This window comes from Marmota monax, unplaced genomic scaffold, assembly GCF_021218885.2.
Source record: "Marmota monax isolate L192 unplaced genomic scaffold, Marmota_monax_Labrador192_F-V1.1 WCK01_AAM20220418_F8-fsc00028, whole genome shotgun sequence".
Taxonomy (NCBI): domain Eukaryota; kingdom Metazoa; phylum Chordata; class Mammalia; order Rodentia; family Sciuridae; genus Marmota; species Marmota monax.
The window spans coordinates 10,831,861-10,850,904 of NW_026694779.1; the positions used below are offsets into that span (position 1 = coordinate 10,831,861).

The 19,044-nt window shown below is 37.5% G+C and overlaps 1 protein-coding gene across 1 annotated transcript in view; it reads right to left on the bottom strand.

Moving 5' to 3' along the window:
• Nucleotides 1-19,044, bottom strand: part of Cntn6 (contactin 6) — a 288,762-nt gene that overhangs the window by 39,017 nt on the left and 230,701 nt on the right. The window contains 1 exon segment of the mRNA XM_046425552.2: nt 6,124-6,251. Within this exon segment, the coding sequence (XP_046281508.2) occupies nt 6,124-6,251 (128 nt within the window).

Sequence of the window (19,044 nt, forward strand, 5' to 3'; positions counted from 1 at the left end):
GAGGGTGCTTTGTTATGAACTTTTAAATGTGACTCCTCCTCTCCAAAGAGGAGAAGTCGATTTCAGTTCATATAATTGTTTCTTCACTCCACCTGCTTGGACACCACGCCTCTTTTCTACTTGAAAACATTTGCTAACGGCTTATCCAAGTCCTCAGGAGCCACAGACAGAAAATACAGTGGGCCTGCGAGGGTCATTAGTATCTTGATGACACACGCTATTCAGACTAAGCAAACACATACACAGGAACAAAATCTTTAGAACCGAGCCAGGTGCGGTGGCACACACCTGAAATCCCAGTGGCTCAGGAGGCTGGGGCAGGAGAATTGCAAATTCAAGACCAACTTCAGCAACTCAGTGAGACCCTGTCTCTAAATAAAATACAAAATGGGGCTGCTGGTGTGGCTCAGTGGTTAAGCGCCCCTGGATTCACTCCCCAATACCAATAAACAAGTAAAACCCTTCATAATCCACCCTAGTTTATTAAAGGGCCAGGTGTTATAATCCCAAAGCTTGTGCATTTACACATTTACAATGTGATCTGTCAGGCATCTAATCTCTTTCGTTGGGCATCAACCATGACCTAGATGCCCTCTATTTTTATGAAAAATTTAAAAAAACACAGTAAACTCTAACCAACAATAAGCTTAATTTATATATTTAAAAATATTTTTTTTTAATATTTATTTTTTAGCTTTGGGTGGACACAATATCTTTATTTTATTTTTATGTGGTGCTGAGGATGGAACCCAGCGCCTCAAGCATGGCAGGCGAGCGCAACTACTACTTGAGCCATATCCCCAGCCCTAAAAAAAAATCTTGAACAGTAGCAAAGAAGTACAAACCTAAAATCCATTCATACCCCTCCTGTTTACTACATGCTATATAATAAACATTAAAGAACAATTTTTAAAAAGTTGGTGATGATACTTGGAAATTTGATCCAAATGATCCAGTCTCCATTTTTTTTTTTTTTTTTTTTTTTACAAAGACACTGTGAGCTCAACTGTATGCAGATGGAAATAAGACTCATATTAGCGGGCTTGCTTCAGTGATTGCCTCTTCAGTAGCTTGTTCCCACATTTCTATTTAGAATTTGGTATTCTTGTCTCCAACATTCACTTAGCACTCTTTTCATTATTGGAGTGGGAAAGAAAATTTCACTCTGCCTGGAATAATAACTCCGTATGCGATTTCTCACCTTGAAAAAAATTTGCACCATCGATAACTTTTAAATCAAAATCTTTTTTTTAATTAAAATGCTTTAAAAATTGTTCTTTGTAGGACATCATGGAGTTGGAGTTAAACACTTTCTGGGAGATATTAGCGGCTATGACAGACCATTCTGGTGTTTTCTAGAACGACAATATCACAAATGTATTCCAGTAGGTCTTGTTTGTCTGAAATTGTACTGGACACCTGTAGGCGTGTGAAGTCAGAGTCCCAAATTATCTACCTGTCTCTGGTTTATTTCTTAGCAAATGCAGAGACCCATATCAGGGAGCCCTCTCTTTAGCGCTGGGGGGAAATGGATAGGCCCTTCTGTATGCTTCTATAATAAAGACTTCTATCACAAAGAATAAACAACTAAATGAGCGGCAATAAACTTAATTTGCACATTAGATATGCTTTTCCGAGTTCCGACATTTCAGTTGAAAATAATACTGAAGCAATGAGGCCTATAATTGAACATCCAAAACTTCTCCAGTGGGGAAACCAAAACAAATGTTGCCTGCAAACAAGATCATTTTTATAGCCTGCTGCTACTCTGCTTTTTAATAATTTTCCAAATGCCAGATCGAATAATTCCCCCTTTGATGTGATTTTCATATACCTCCAAGTGCACGGGTACAATGTCATGGGGATCTAAGTCTTCCAAAAGAAAAGCCCCTGAAACTCTCTTTCCACGGAGTCCATGACTGTGCCTGTGGGACATGTCCTCAAATTACACTGGGCATCTTGCAAGGAGCTGGCAAGGCAGCGACTAATTGTGCTCAAGATGTTTGAAAGGAAAATTGCCTCTTCCCGCTGCATTAGTGAAATAGAAATTTTCTGACATACAGGGCGGGGACCCGCTTCAGAATCCTCTTAACACAGATAAGCCATATCAGCTAAAAACTAAGCCGGAAAATATCTTTCTCTTGTAACCATTATCTTTTTACATGTTATCTAACAACAGCATTTCTTGCATGACTGAGGCTGATAAGTAAATCCCAAAGAGAAGAGGATCCTTTTATCAGCTGTACTGAAATTTCTCATTTGCTCCTTAACACCCTGTTCTCTTTAAGGTCACTCTATGCCAATGGTGGATCCAGAAAACAAATTATATTTGACTCTGTAATGATAATCTGATGAGCATCTTAGATGAGAAAACACACCAACACACACACACACACACACACACACACAAATAGTAAGCCACCTTAAAAATCAGTTGGTTATACACTTCATAGTTTTAAAAAATGGTTAAATCCATGCACAACATTTTAATTCCTTCCAAGACAAAAGCTTCAGATTTGTAGGTTAGAAAGCAATAATTCTTTGGCACTGATATGTGTCACGTTCCTGCATGAAAGGGCACGAGAGACAGCAGTCTAATTAAGAGATTGTGCATAATGATGTTCACACAGGTTATATTCACAGACCAACATTAAAGCAAAGTTTCTAAACATGTTTTTGTTTGTTTGTTTTTGTTTTTAGTAGCAGGGATTGAACCCAGGGGCATTTAACCACTGAGCCATATCCCCAGCTCTTTTTATATTATATTTAGAGACAGGGTCTTACTGAGCTGCTTAGACCTTGCTAAGTTGCTGAGGCTGGCCTTGAACTCACCATTCTCCTGCCTCAGATTCCCGAGCCCCTGGGATTACAGGCCTGCACAATCACGTCTAGCTCTAAACATGTTTTTATTCATATTGTCTATACATTTTGTGCTCATGAAGTTATTATATTTATTTATCTATCTGTATGATTAAGTATACATGTTTATATTGTGTAGGGTTTCTTTGTCAACGACAAAGAAACAGAACCCCCAAATTCCTTAAAATGACATGTGGATATCTCATGAAGGTTAAACTATAACCACATATCTGCGATTAGATATAACGAGTGAAAATAACCTTGATAATCATACGTACTGACATTGTATGAAATGGGCCTCTTCTTTGTATATGCACATCCCCCTCTGACACTGTGTTACTGGTAGAACATCAGTGCGTTCTCTGCGCTGAGTCTTTAGGGTTTTAAGGTAACTTCAAATTTCCGGCAGAGCTGGGAACTCAAGGTGTATTAGAAATGTACAATTACAAACCTTAAAATTGGAAAATCAAAACCATTTAAAACTCACAATTTTTCTGAGATGACCTCTTTTTTTCCCCCTTTCTTTTTTTTTTGCAAAATGTTTCAAGAAGTTTAAGTCCTGAAAAATTGAAAACTGTCAAATTTTAGACAAAGATGTCAGCATTGAAATTATGCCTTTGAACCGAGCAGTGTAAGATGGTGACCTTTCGATCAATAAATCGATATCTACGGGGCTCATTTGGCCCCTGACGGTGTTCTGGTGTTCTAGGAATTGTAGTTTATTGTTGATTAAAAGCCGGCAAAAAAAAATCTCCACCCTCTTTGTGCTTCTGTTCTGAAAGGGAACAAAAACCAGAAAACCAAAAACTTGATAAATAAAAGAGTTGGTAAGAATATTAAAAATGCTACAGAAGAGAAGAGACCAAATAAAGTGGCCAGAAACGCAGAGTGGGATCTTGGGATTCAAGAGCCCCTCAAGAAGGAACTCAGAACTAAGCAGAAAGCTAAGTCAGGTTATTTTAAACCAAGTCATATTGTTTAGTTATTTTCCTCCTGCAGAGAGAGGACCATATATGGGGACTGTGGTGTTCTTTATAGGATATCTCAAAAACAGGCAAATGTATTATTAATCAGCTTTTCGTTGCTGTGATCAAAATACCTGACCAGAACAACTTAGAGGAAGAAGAGTTTACTTTGGCTCATGGTCTCAGAGGTTCAGTCTCTGGTCGGCCAGTTCCCTTCCTCTGAGCCTGCGATGAGACAGAGCATCATGGTGGAGGAGAACCGGCTCAGTGCATTGCAAGAGAGCAGCAGAGAGAGGAAGGGGAAGGCAGGGGCCACAGGAGGATGCACCCTACCCCAGTGACCCACCTCCTCTAGCCACACCCCACCCACTTACACCAATCACCCAGCCATTCAAAGGAGATGGGCGGATGAGGTCGCAGCTCTCCCAATCCAATCATTTCACCTATGCATATTCCTGCATCAACAGGAATCCTACCCAAACAATGACCCTTACTTACAACATCGGAACCATAATCTTGCAGAAAACATGGAAAATGTACACATGTGAAAAACACAGTTGTTATCATCAGAACAAAGCACAGCCTAGTTGCATCTAAGTTACTCAATTTTTATGTCTCTTCCTTTTATTTCTCGTTCAACAATTATTCATAGACAATGAGCATCATGATGCTGAAGGTTCAAGAAACATTTGGGGAAGGAGTGGTGTTCATTCAGTTCACTTCCATACACAAAAAAATGTTTTTGGTTTTCTTCTTAGCCTTTGGAGTGACATGATGCCTATTATTTTATTTTAGTAGCAAAATTATTAGTCCAGCTATGGTTTTCTGGACCATACACAAGCATAAATCACCAGTAGTCTACAAAATTTCTTTTAAGAAATACATCTGTATTATGGATATCTTTATTCTTTCTTATTTCATATTTTAATGACTTCAGCTTTCTCTCTACCTGGGAGATTTAATTATATAACTACAATGTCCTTTTTTAAAATCCTCCATGTTTTAAACTTCTGCTATAATAAGTGCACACTACCTACATATTTTAAATTTTAATGATGGAATAATTCTTATCCTTTCCCCCCTTATTGAATGAATTATTTCTTCAAATAAGTCACATGTTTTGGTATATGAATAATGTCAGAATATTGCTAAAGAAATATCCAGTTATTCAATACACCCATAGCATATATCTTGAAACACTGAGTCCATCTCTTAAAAAAAAAAAAAAAACCCGATGACCACAGAGTCTTAAGTGTTTTTTTCCCCAAAATGTGCCTCCCTGGTTGGGTTTTGACACATCAAATCTCATCAGTCACATTTCCCCAGAGTGAACCAGACAATTGTTGACATAATAGAATATATTTGGGACAAGTTGGCGGAAGGATCTTCCACAGATAAAGATGGGTATCTATTTTTCATAAGCCATTTTAAATGATGGTTGAAGGCGAGCCGCTAGTTTCTTTCTATGGAATATATTTATTTTTAATAGAAAAGATGAGAAAGCACCAATGGCTGAATGTAATCATGGGGGCTTAATTAGCTGCTCAAACTGTTTTATGAAGACAGTCGTTTTCATCATCCGGGAGGCAAGAAATGATAGAAGTGACATGGTTTCCAGCAAACACACTGGCTTTATAAAGCAGCAAAAAATGATGAAGACACTTCTAAGACAAATGATGTCCCTTGGTGATATACTTAGGTGCACTTGAATTGATATGTTTAAAAGTCTTAAAGATACACTCTGCAGTTTCACCCCTTCAAATGATCGGAGCTTATCTGTTTGCTGGAAGGGAAGTGAATAATGACTCCTAAGGACACCATGAGTTTATGCTTTCCCTTTGGAAATAAGTGCTTATTCAGGTCAATGGAAGAATCTGCATTCCACTAGTTACATACCTCAGGTTCCATAAATAAATGATCTGGTTATGTCTTAGGTAACCCTTATACACATGCAAAATTTTCATGCACAATGAGAACTTCTGATTGACATTTAACCAAGGAAAATGATCCATCAGTGACTTCTATGAAAATATCCACCGCCCCATACACTAAGGTGTCAGCAAGAATTCAAATATAGGTTTTAACTATGCCAAAGTGTAGCACCGACAACATTTTCAATTGCCAAAGTATTCAATCTACCATGGTATCCCATTGGCAAACAGTGCATGGGAACAGAACCCTTAAATAAATTGTGGTGTAGAATTTTTACACATGGTACAAGTTTGACACAGGTAATCGGGTCACGACATGCACATGTATCTCCAACATACTTTGAATGTAAGTAAAATTAATAAATTACCTTTGACTACAAGGCTGCCAGTACTCTTTGCAATGCCAAATTGATTTGTGGCCACACAGGTATATGATCCAGCATCTGACCTGGTAACATTATATATCTTAAGGCTACCGTCCTCCAATAGAAACACTCTATTAAAAAAAAACCACATGTTATTAGTGGAAGAAAGGCCATTAAATAGCAATAAATCATAACTCCTTACTTTCGATTTCAAATAGCACTAAAATTATGAATATACATGATGAGTTCATTCCTTTCCCTATTCATTCTTGTTCTTATCGTCCATTTCTAAATCTAAATATTAGAATACATGGCTTAAGTTTTTTATTTTGACAGATCATCGATGATCATTTTTCTGTAATGTGAATTATCATTGTTGTTTTAGTGCACATTAAAAATCAAATGACTGTGTGGTATCATAATACCCAGCTAATGGACGAACAAGAAATGTAATTACTATGCATTTTGAAAAGCCAGCTCACTTTTGACAGCTGAACTCGGCTTTGGAAAAAAAGCAGAACGATTTTCACAGCCATTTGCTTAATCTGTGAATTTACGAATCTGCTCTGATTTGGCATTTCTTGCAAGGAAACAATTGGGTTCGGAATTATGGTAATATTTGTTTGGGCTAGAAAGTTGAAGGAATGGTCTATATGATCCCAGGTACCATAGGCAATACTTATTGTTGTATATCTCCAAAACCAGCATAGTACAAAGGTTAAGGATCCATGGATCAGATGGAGTTAAATATTCCTAAAACAGAGTACACCAAGGAGAAAGATCTATCAAAGAAGTTCCAATATTTCACAGAATGATCAATCTCTCTTAAGTTTTCTCTGAAACTGAGAAATATTCTAAAACAAACATCAGAGTGATATTGTAATCAGGGAAGGCACTGAGACTCATTTAGCAACAACAACAACAACAACAAAATCATCACATGTTTTAATAAGAAGAGAGAGAGAGAGAGGAAAAAAGGAAAAATAAAAGCATTCACCCAATTTTAGACTTCTATTTTTTTGTGGCTTACAAATTTAGTGAGCAACCTTGTAAACTCAGTTGTAGGAGCCCTAGTGGTAGCCAGGATTCTACCAAAATAAGTGATGACAAACTAATTTTTAATGACTGGTTTCAAAGGAAAGCCAGGCCAGATGATCTGCATGCATGTCATATCCATTAACAATAACAAAACAGCATTTGTTGCATCGCAAACATATCATTGTTTCTAATATGTGTAGAACATGAAATGTAGCTAATATAATTAATTACCCAATTTGAAACACAGAGAATATGAGCCAACCACAATTGCTATGAAACCAGCTTCTGATGTTGGGTTTATCATGACTGAAGGATTTCAAATTTTCTCAGTGTACTGAAAAGCCCACCTCTGGGTTTTATAATGTTCCAGGGATGTAATCAGCTTTTAAAATAGTTATTGTGCTAGAGTATTTTCCAGTAGAAGATATTTGATGTCTTATTAAATTTCTGAAATGTCCAGTTTCGTAGGTCCTGGTTTGCATTAAGAATTGAATTATATTATCACTGACAGATAACAAAGGTATTCTAGTATACAGCAGATTTCTGGCCAGATGCAATTCTCCCTTTGATTTAATTAGCAGAGGTCAATGTGAGAAATAGTTACATGCATCATTTACCCCCAGTATTTTAAGAATGATGAAGAATTTTTTCAATAGCATGACAACATTAAATATTGGTCAATAAAACACTTTACATGATAAAACAAATATATCACTGATATCTACATGCCATCAAATGGATTTGCTTTACAGGTAAAAAAAAAAATGAGTAAGAAGGAACATCCCACAAAGACCAAACTGAATAAAAGCTACTGACATTTTCAGATAAGGCAGAATGCACACGGAAGATTGGGTGAAAGATTTTAATTGATGGGTTGGTAACATTCATCAAGAAAGATAAGGATTGATTTTTTTTTTCATTCTGTTCTTCTTTTGCAATATATTAAAAAAGATGCTTCATCTGGATTTTGGGTGTTTACCTATTAATGAAAGATAGCAAAATATTCTATCTTTCCTGCAACATTGAAAAGCAGCACGAGACCCAGATACAGAAAAGCTGGGCTATCTGTAAAAGGTATGAAAGACATTCTCGTAATAAAACCCAGGAATTGCATGAACAATTAGCAACAGAAATAGACTTACAGGAAAGAAATTAGAAGGTGATAATTGCACATCGCAGATACAATGTTTCCATCAGGATTTAATGTTGAGGTCATACTATCAATAAGACCACAGATCACAAAAGTATGTTTGGGAATGTGTGAGGCCCATGGAATCATGGAAAGGACTCCAAATATTCAATAGTGAAGTGAATTGAAATTACTTTTAATTGAAATTTAAATTATATTTAAATTATATTAACTATATTTAAATTTATTAATGAAGTATATTAAATATAATTAAATTATGTTTAAATTTAAGTTTATTAAATCATGTCGTCATCGTTTTGCTTTCTTTTGTTTGTGGTACTGATCATCTGTGGCACAAGACCTTAGGAAAGTTAGGCAGACTCTCTATCCCTGACCCACATCCCCAGTCCTTCCATAGTAATTTCAATGAATAACTGCAAAGTACAACAATGCTTTTCTTCTTCATTTATTCAGTAAATCTTTGATCAATTCCCCACTATGTTTGTAGCAATATGTCAGGTGGTACAATAGGCCAGGGCAAAATAAAATGTGTTAAATATACAGGGTAGTTTTTTTTTCCCATGATCTTGTAACTCAGACATTAAAATTTAAGGAGGATATGAGCTATTGTTGGGAACTGCCTCTGTGCAGACCCCTACTCAGTGTGCAATAAATGTACAAACTCCTGGGTACACTCTTGCTCTCGATCCATGTTATACGACAGGGAACAGGCAGAGAGAGAAGCTCTAAGTGTTTTAAGGTACCCACCTGGCAATGTAGACCCCAAATCCGAACCACGCTATCACTTTAGCTCACAAAGCTTTTATTATAGCAAGAATCCCTTCACGGTAGGTTTCCAAAACATAATTTGCTTATGGTTACTGTGATTAGCATAAACTTGATTTTTTACATATATGTGTGTGTGTGTGTGTGTGTGTGTGTGTATAATTTCATTTGCATAGAATGCTGTTGAATAGTGAAGGTTCTTCATCTGAACTTCAGAGATGATAATAATCCCCTGAAATATCATGAAATATTAGTGTGTGTGCACACATAACACATATGCACTTTTCAAGGTTCTTGGCTTTTCTGAGATCTTCCAGGCAATCTTGGTACCTACCGTACTCTCTGCTCTGGGAGAGTTTTAACCCTAGATGCCTTGATGTGTGGTATAGTGATGGTGATGCTATAATATAAGAATTATTTCTCATCTTCTCTCATGCAATTATGGTGTCATTACAGAGTGTGTGGCAAGGTAGGCTTTGGAGTTAAATGACTTGTGACTGAATCTGAGCCCCAGCGTTTAATATCTGTGTGACCTGACCCAAGCTAATGAACGCTCCAAGTTCTGAGTTTTTTTTTTTCCTGTGTGGCATAGTGATACCATATTACCTTTGTCACAGAGTCATGGGGGTTAAGTGATATTAATGGTTTAACATGTTTAAGAATGTCCTTTACTCCCAGTTAGAAGTCAGTAGGCAAGGTTTTAATGAACCAATTTATTTTCCTCACAAGGTAAGCACTTCTTTAAGTCCAAGGGGAATAACAGCAATGGGGGGAAGGAGAAAATGTTTTGTGAGAGTCCAGTTTGCACAAAGGGCTCCAAAGGGTAGATATCAGGCTTAAAAAAAAATGATGGACACATATCATGTGTACGAGTTTTTGAGATGCAGTGTGGGGGTCTGATTCATGTATACTTGGGTAGTGACCATCTCAGGGAATTAGAAGATCCATCTTCTTACATTATGGCCATACTGTTATGGGGAATACATTCATATCCCTCTTCTTTTGCCATTTTGAGACATGGAATGCAATATTTTGAAAATGCATTTTTTAAGTTGTAGATGGACAGAATACCTTTATTTTATTTACATTGATGTGGTGCTAAGGATCAAACCAAGTGCCTCACATGTGGTAGGCAAGTATTCTACAACTGAGCTGCAACCCCAGCCCACGGAATGCATTGTTTTTAATGATACTCGTCTTCTGTATCATACAACACCAGCCCGTTCATTCTCTTATCACACAAGAACATTGACCCTGCTGATCAACCTCTTCCTATTCTCACCAGTCTCTGGTAACTACCATTCAGCTCAATTTCTGTGAAATCAGCTTTTTAAGATTCCATTTAATAAAGGGAGAGGATGCAATATTGTCTTTCTGTGTCTGTCGTATTTCATATAAGAAAATGTGGTCCGGATGCACAGCGGAACACTATAAAGCCACAAACAAGCAGAGAATCCTGCCTGCCCTAGGTGACAACATGGATGGATATAAAGAACTTTGTGCCAGGCTTGTAGAAAGGAGTCTGATGGTAGCAAAACTGTCCCCAGGGCTAAGTTTAACTGCTTACATTCTTCTCCTAATTCAAATCTTTCCGATCCTTGGTGTTTCAATTTTTATTTTGGCAATGATAATATAGTTGTCATGAAAATTAATTAAACGTCAGGCATCAGTCCAATTCTCCTTCTTTGCTGACACTAACATTTGGGATTTTGCTCTCCTTCATGATTTAGGCCACTATCTTGGATTCCTAGCTTGGCCATTGCTGAAGCCTCTTGTCTTAAACGCTCATAAAACTGAGCCATGTGGTTTTAACTAACCAGTTTTGATCATTTCCCGGACTGCCTTGGTTCTGGTGTTATCGAGTTCTGACACTTGACTTGTGGGGTCTATTTCTTACACTATAATCATTTCACATTTCAGTAAAATAATACTCTTTCTTTCAAGTCTCTGTTCTCAAATATCCCCTTAATTAGGATATTTCAACTGTTCACATAATTGAATAGAAAAAAAATTCCCCCAAATTACCAGCGCTTAGTATTCTATTTGGATGATTAAATTACAAATTGTGACATTTGCATTTAAAATGTTCTGCAAAAAAAAAAATTTGTGAATTTAAAGACATTTACATGTGTAGATGTAATATGACTATTCCACTGATAGAAAAATTAATACTTAGCAATGTAATGCACCAAGTTATTTCTCTAATTGCGTGATGGGTGTAAAATATGTAGAAATTCTGAACAACAAGCTGTGCCTGACAGGCACATGACATAGGGGAGATTATTTTTGGTCTCATTAGAAAATAGGGCATGTAGAAATGGAGCCAGCAGCACATGTAAACATTTCAAGGTTAACTGATAAGTTGAAGGCAGACTTTATGGGGTGATTGAACATGCAAGGTTTCAATCTTCTGACTCTCAGGGAAGTAGGTAGGGTAGAAGAAAAACAAAGTAACAGACGACCTGTCCATTGGCTTGATTTTATACCCATCCCCTCCCTCCTGATGGGCTACTGTGAATAGAACTCCAAGAAGATAGAACTTTGCATCAAATTCACCTACAGAGCCCCTTCGCCCGGTACCTGGGCATCAAATTACGTGTCATTTTAGGAACTACATAAACATTAATGTGGAATGGTTTAGACCTTGTTTTCCTGGGCTTCCTGTGCACCAGCAACTAAATATATAGAGGTTAATATTCATCACCTATTTTATAACTCCAATGAATCTCACATACATGCAACCTTCAATTTACTTACACATACAGAAAACACATCTCCCTATGTGGATTCCAAAGTCTGAAGAGAAATTGAGAAAGGCTCTCATTTTTATTTGCCTTTGGTATCCATCAAAGCCGATCACACAATTTGAGGACATAGAAGATTAACAAGAGCTAAATTTCTTGAACTCAAAGAAATTAGGACATTGGGCAATTATAATTTCTTACTGCTGAAACTAGAGCAATATTGCTATTTTTATAGAGAGATTATTAACTGGAGTATTGCTTCCAGTTCTGTCTAAAGATAATACTGTGGACCATGAAATTTTAATTGACTGTCTAATTTTACTGATATCTAGAAAAATGTAAAATAGATTGGATTAAAATGAGTTAGATAAGAAGTAGAAAAGTGTGGATAAATTTTTACTTTTCACCATCTCGGTTTAAAGTGAAACGTCCCCCCTGGGATCCTTTTCGGATCAAATATTGGTATTGCATTTTAATGATTTTTTTGTACCTGATTATCAGCTGAGAAGTAATATCTATGCTAATCTTGATGTCGATTAATAAACCACCTTTTAAAAATCCCTTATTTAATGAGCAACCAACAAAATGACTGACATGATCTACAAAACAAGCAAATACCAAAGCTTGCTCTTTGAAACAAAAAAATCAAGGTTGTGCTTTCCAACTGTTTAGATCAATAACTTGAAATGGCACTAATGACAGTTATTCTGAGAGACTATCTGACACCTTTGGCCAGAACAAAGTTCATGATTTAATCACTGAATTAATGAAAACCAAGTGTATCGTGTCTATAAGATCATTGTTATAATCAGCTTTTCATCACCATGATGAAAAGATTATTTTGGCTCACAGTTTCAGCGGTTCCAGGCAGGGTCAGCTGACTCCATAGCTCTGGACACAACATGAGGGAGAACATCATGGCGGAAGAGTATGGTGGAGGACAGCTATTTAGATCATGGCACCCAGGAAGCAGAGGAGAGCTCACCAGGGACAAAGCATAAACCCCAAAGGCACAGCCCCAGTGACCTACTTCCTCCAGCCACACCTACCTGCCTACTGTTCTGGACCCAGTTAATCCATCAATGGATTAATCCACTTATTAGGCTACAGCTCTGATAATCCCATCATTTCACCTCTGAACATTTCTTGCATCGTTTCCCATGAGAGCTTTTGGGGGATACCTCGTCTATATCTAAACCATAATAATCACCCATATAGTAAAAATGAGAAAAACCAGTGGAGACTTAAACTGAAGTGTGCTATCTCAAGAGCGGTAAGTGAAAGAGCCACAGGAAGTATATCTAACCCATCTCTCCTAAATGATGTAGGCCATCTTCAGTAAAGCATGATACATTTGCAAAGAAATCACATACATCAGAAAGTTCAGCAAAGTTTATGTATGAATATCTAATTCATCTCTTTGACTTTTACTGACTTCGGGGGGGGGGAATGCAGACATTCTTAGGAAAGAGCTATTTAAGTTCCAAAGGAGAAACAAATGTTCATATTTACAAATCTTTATTATATGATACATTTTTTTTTTCACAGAACTGGAAGACAGAAGCCTAGAATCTCTTCCTTTCCTGTCTAACAGGAGCTGTGCATTCCAATCTGCTTAGCTGAGCCCGTCTGCCTTGCTAAGGCTACTTTGCTTTCCCATAGTTTCAGAATTACCTGATGGGTCTCTCTGGTTCTCTGGGTCCCACTGACTGTATAGCTCCAGATAATGCAACCCTAGCCAGCAAAGGGGCAGCCAGGCAGACAAATCCCCTCTTTCTTTTCCCAGAAAGTTCCCAGGCACATGGTGGAAGGGTCCAATGGAGGAAAGCTACTGAGCTCATGGGGCGTCAGGAAGCTCATGGGGGTGGAGAAGGGGCCACAGAGAAGATGCACCCTACCAAGTGACCCCCCTCCAGCCATACCTCACCTGCCTACAAATTATCACCCAGTCAGTTCATTCAAACTAGAATGGACTGATTAGGTTGCAGTTCATCTAATCTAATTATTTTACCTCTGAATATTTCTGCATTAACAGGAGCTTTTGGAGACGTCTTGTATCCAGACTGTGATGGCTCTCTCTCTGAAGGAACCATGATAACGTAGACAGCTTTCTCTAACACGTCTGCCCCTTAATCACCGGAGTCTTTCTCTCCTCCAAAATAGGAGAAATTATTATTTTCCCACATCAACAAGCTGAGATGCAGGGAGTTTCAGTAACAATAACTTAACCGCAGCCCTGATGCAGATCTTCTCATCCCTAGCCAGGGCTACTTCTACTGAATCACTGAGTGAGTCACTACGCTGTCATGTATTTTAAATCTTCTTTTTTTAGACAAGTCAATGATCTCCAAGTGATCCATAAAAAGTAAAGTTTTCGTTTCTTTTTAAGGCGGGACATATAGGGGTCAGAAGACTGTGGACTCTCAATTTTAATTGTTTTGGATAGAAATCTGGTTTTCCCTTTCCGGCCATGTTACTCAGGGAACACATGCTTGATTTCTATGTCAACTCTATACAGTACTGGGATAACAATGTCAGTACCATCCTATCCATTTGCTTTCAGAATTATATAGAGAAAAATATACAGAGACACATGCACAGTTCACCCTCCATATCCATGGGTTCCCCATCCCACCATTCAACCAATTGATGATTAAAATATTTGAAAAAGAACTGCGTTGGTGGCAGGCGAGGTGGCACATGGCTGTAATATCAAAGGCTCAGAGGGTTGAGGAGGGAGGATCTCAAGTTCAAGGCCAGCCTCAGCAAAAGCAAGGTGCTTAGAAACTCAGTGAGACCCTGTCTCTAAATAAAATACAAAGCAGGACTGGGGATATGGCTTAAGGGTAAAGTGCCCTTGAGTTCAATCCCTGGCTACTGACCCCCCACCAAAAAAAATAATTGCATTGGTAATGACCTTTTTTTTTAAAAAAATCATGATTCCCTAAAAACTATAGTACAACTATTTACATCACAATGAGGTGTTACAAAGTAATCTAAAATAACTTAGAGTTCCTGGGAGGACGTTCTCAGGTTTTCCGTAAATACTATAGCATTTTACATAAGGATGTGCATGTCTTCAGATCTAGATATGTTGGGGAGTTCTGGGAAACTATCCCCTGCAAATACTACTTATTGATATGTGCATATATAAATAACACTTGAGAATGAGAGTCCCATCATGGCTGTTATTTTTCCATATTTATTTGTATTCTCCAAGGAGATCTACAAAGAGCAGGTACTTAGCAAATCCATATTTTCTGATTGGGTTTAATACTAAATATTCAGCCTTTTCTTCCTAGGCCTAAATGGATATTTATGAATGCTGTTGATAAATTGAGTAAATTAACAGAAATTCACTTAGTTGAATAACCTCTATTTAAGAATAAATGCTAATTAGCCAGGCATAGTGGTGCATGCCTGTAATCCCATCACAAGTTCAAAACCAGCCTCCGCAATTTATGGAGACCCTAAGCAACTCAGCGAGTCCTATCTCTAAAAATGTACAAAAGGGCTGGCGATGTTCTTAGTGGTAAATCACCCCTGGGTTCAATCCCTGGTTACCAAAGAAGAAGAAATGGTAATTACGGTCATAAAAAAGATAAATAATTATTAGTTGCTTGATAACATATAAAGTAGAATAAGAGTTTCAGGAAAGGAATTCACTCAACTCTCCAGAATAGGACGCCAACATATAAGATTGGTCCTAGTCAGTATTTTATAGAGTTCAGATCCGAGAACTGAAGATTATAATACAACCCACATCAAAATCTGTTCAATTATTATGATAATATAGACCCTGTTGGGTGGTTCCTAAATACTTAATTGATTCACAAAAATGTGGTAGTAATATCTTTAGTAATGTCTTAGCCTCTGTCCTAGCTCCAGGCACACAGGATCATTGTTGAAGTCTGCCTATTGAGTGACACTGGGCACAGTGTGATTAAATCTATGTGGACCATGGGGTTGTCAGAGGAGAGGAAAAAGAATCTAAAATGAAAATCTATGAAAAGCCTGAAAATGAAACATCACAAACCACATCTGTGCCCAGCAAGCAGATGTCTAAGAGAACTGACATTCCTAGGTACTTTAAGTTACTTTTTTTTACCACTCTCAATGGACAAGAGAAATGTGTATATATTAAAGAGATTAAATGGCGAGATATGTTTCTCATGAATTAAGTATTCAAAGACAATCTGGGGTCCTTATGCACCTAATTGAAGGGGCTTAAAAAATGAACAAATGTTTGTTTAGAAGTGAAGGGCTTAGAAATTGATTCCAAAATATTTTAATTTAAATGGGCATGAAAACATTACTGGTCCCAGGGTCTCATGTTTTGGATTTCCTGGTTTTCTGCAGTTGTATTTTGTTCCTAATGGGTGTAATCACTGGTGTGATCAGTCCAAAGACTCCAAGCCAAGTCTCTGGTTCGACTGTCCTAAGCTCCAAAGCAGTAACGAAGCCTGCGGACCCCTCATACCTCGGTGTTGATCCAAATGTGTCTCCTTGCTGAATACACAGAAATGATGTCAGGGTCAGCTGTGTAGTGCTAACACAGAATACCAACACAAACTCGGGGTGACTGAATGGTGACATAAAGAAGAGGATCGTACGTAACAGCAGACATGAAAAAATATAATTATTCGGTGTCAGGATGTGTCTCTATTCGGAATGGTATGCCCAAGAGTGTGTGCCCTGACACACGAATATGAAAGACATGTGACTCCGCAGCTACCCAACAGCATTGGATGGAAAGGCAACTAAATGAATTCAGTGAAACAGGCCTAAGAGGAATACATCTTGCTCTTCAGTAGGAGAACAGAAAGAGAAAAAACAAAAAACAAACAAAAAAAAACAGTGGTTTGGGGATGCCTGAGAAAACACAAATGGAAATGAATGTAGATTCAGATGTCAGCATGCCCAGAGCCCGTGTCCATCAAAAGATGGGAGATCGTAATGTTGGCAAAGGATGAAAAAAAAAATGTTTGTGAACATAGAACTTAAGAAAAAAATAAATAAATAAATCGACTCCCCAAGTGGCTAGAAAACAGATTGATGATACAATGAGAGACATTTGTGCAGGGAACGGAGAATTCTGAACCCTGGGAGGGTGATTTGGCTTCCTTATTCGATTTATGATGATGAGCCTACTGGGGGATGTCTTCTGAGTTTCGAAATTTTGCAAATATAAAGTCGGATCTGTCACAGCCTTTCAGACAAGATTCAAATATGGCCAGGTAACTTAGACAGGTAACCTTTTCCTGGGGGTTCCTGATTTCCCATAGGTATGGAAAGTGCAGCCTTGGTCTATCCTCCATGTTCACTCCAGCTCTCTGTTAATCTAGGATTTCAGATGCGGGAGGATCTGGGAAATGATTTTCCCCTACTCTGGAATGTGGCTTTGAGAGTGACGCAGGCTGGTGGAATTTCTTATTCTGGATCCTTTGGGCTCCTGAATGATCATATTCCTAAGTGCCTACAAAATTAGGCTTGTAAATGTGGCTGGAAGAGGGAGCACTGGGATGTACCTTTTCTGCCAACCCTCTTTCCTTCTACAGTCGATCCCATACCTTGATGCCAAAGTTCATCAGTGTTTACTGGATTTGCATTCTCTCTGTCCACATGCAACCCAAAATTATACTGCAGATTTTACTAAAGTCCCAATCACTCATTGGATCACTGTGGACCCAGGAACCAAAGATGCTAAAAGGACTGATGTGTTTATTTTACTGCTATGAATTGGTAAGACTCCATCTATTAATATGTGGAAAACACAGAGATTTGTGCTATACCTGTCATTTATTTAAAAAAATAAATTAAAATGACTGTATATACTGCTACTCTCAAAAGAGTTTTTACAGGTGTGCACCACTGTGCCCAGCTAAAAATATACATTATTAAGCATATCCAAGTATCCCCTGAGAAGTCAAAGAGCCGAAAATAGATGGGAAATTAGATGACTCAGACATGATGCCCGTCTCCTTAATTTTAGTAGAGAAATCTTGAGAAGAAAGGTTTTTTTTTGGTGGAATTGAAAGACACACACCTATATATTATATATATTCTATTTGTGGAATAATATATAGGTGTGTGTCTATATATATATATATATATATATATATAGACACACACAATCTGTTTCAAATATATGTATTATTTATTATAAATTATATGACATATATATGATAAATAAATATCATATAAATATATATTTATAACTATCAGTATATTAAATATATTATTTTATTATTATATTAAATATATTATATATTCATAAATACATATAAAATAAATATATAAATGATAAATTATTTATCATATATATATAATAAATGATTACAATACCTCAGAAATTTAATTAAAGCCTATGATGTAGCATTGGAGGTTATCCATGGTATTCAATTCACAGTTTCCTGGAACTGAATGTGTTTCTATGATTTATCGATTGTGTGACTGTGGGTGTGATATTTAACTTTGCTAAACCCTGGTTTCACCCACATCAAAACCCAGTACCTCTCATAGGTATGTTGTAAAAATTAGGTGAAGTTGCATAGCTAAAGTCTTAGACACACTAGCTGTTTATGGCGGGTACTGTATAAACAGACACCATTACCATTACCATTATGTTTCCATGATGAAACTCAGGGCAAAGTACGGGAAGGATACATTTCTGGCTCTACTGATTAATTTAATCAGAAGTAGAATGGAAAATGTACATCATTATTATTATTGGGGTTTTTTTTTGGGGGGGATACCTGGGGATTGAACTCAGGAGCACTGACCACTGAGCACCATCCCCAGCCCTATTTTGTATTTTATTTAGAGACAGGGTCTCACTGAGTTGCTTAGTGCCTCGCTTTTGCTGAGGCTGGCTTTGAACTCAAGATCCTCCTGCCTCAGCCTCTGGAGCAGCTGGGATTACAGGTGTGTGTCACTGCATCTGGCTAAAAATATATATTATTAAGCATATCCAAGTATCCCCTGGGAAGTCAAAGGGCCGAAAATAGACGGGAAATTAGATGACTCAGACATGATGGCAGTCTCCTTAATTTTAGTAGAGAAATCTTAAGAAGAAAGTATTTTTTTCTTTGGTGGAACTGTTATGGGTCAAGCTCTGTGGGCAATGAACAAACATACTCTGTTTTATCTTGAGATTCTGTGTCATATAAGAAATGCTTCTCCCCTGGGAACTCTGCCATCCTGATCCTGCTTAGCACACTCTGCTTA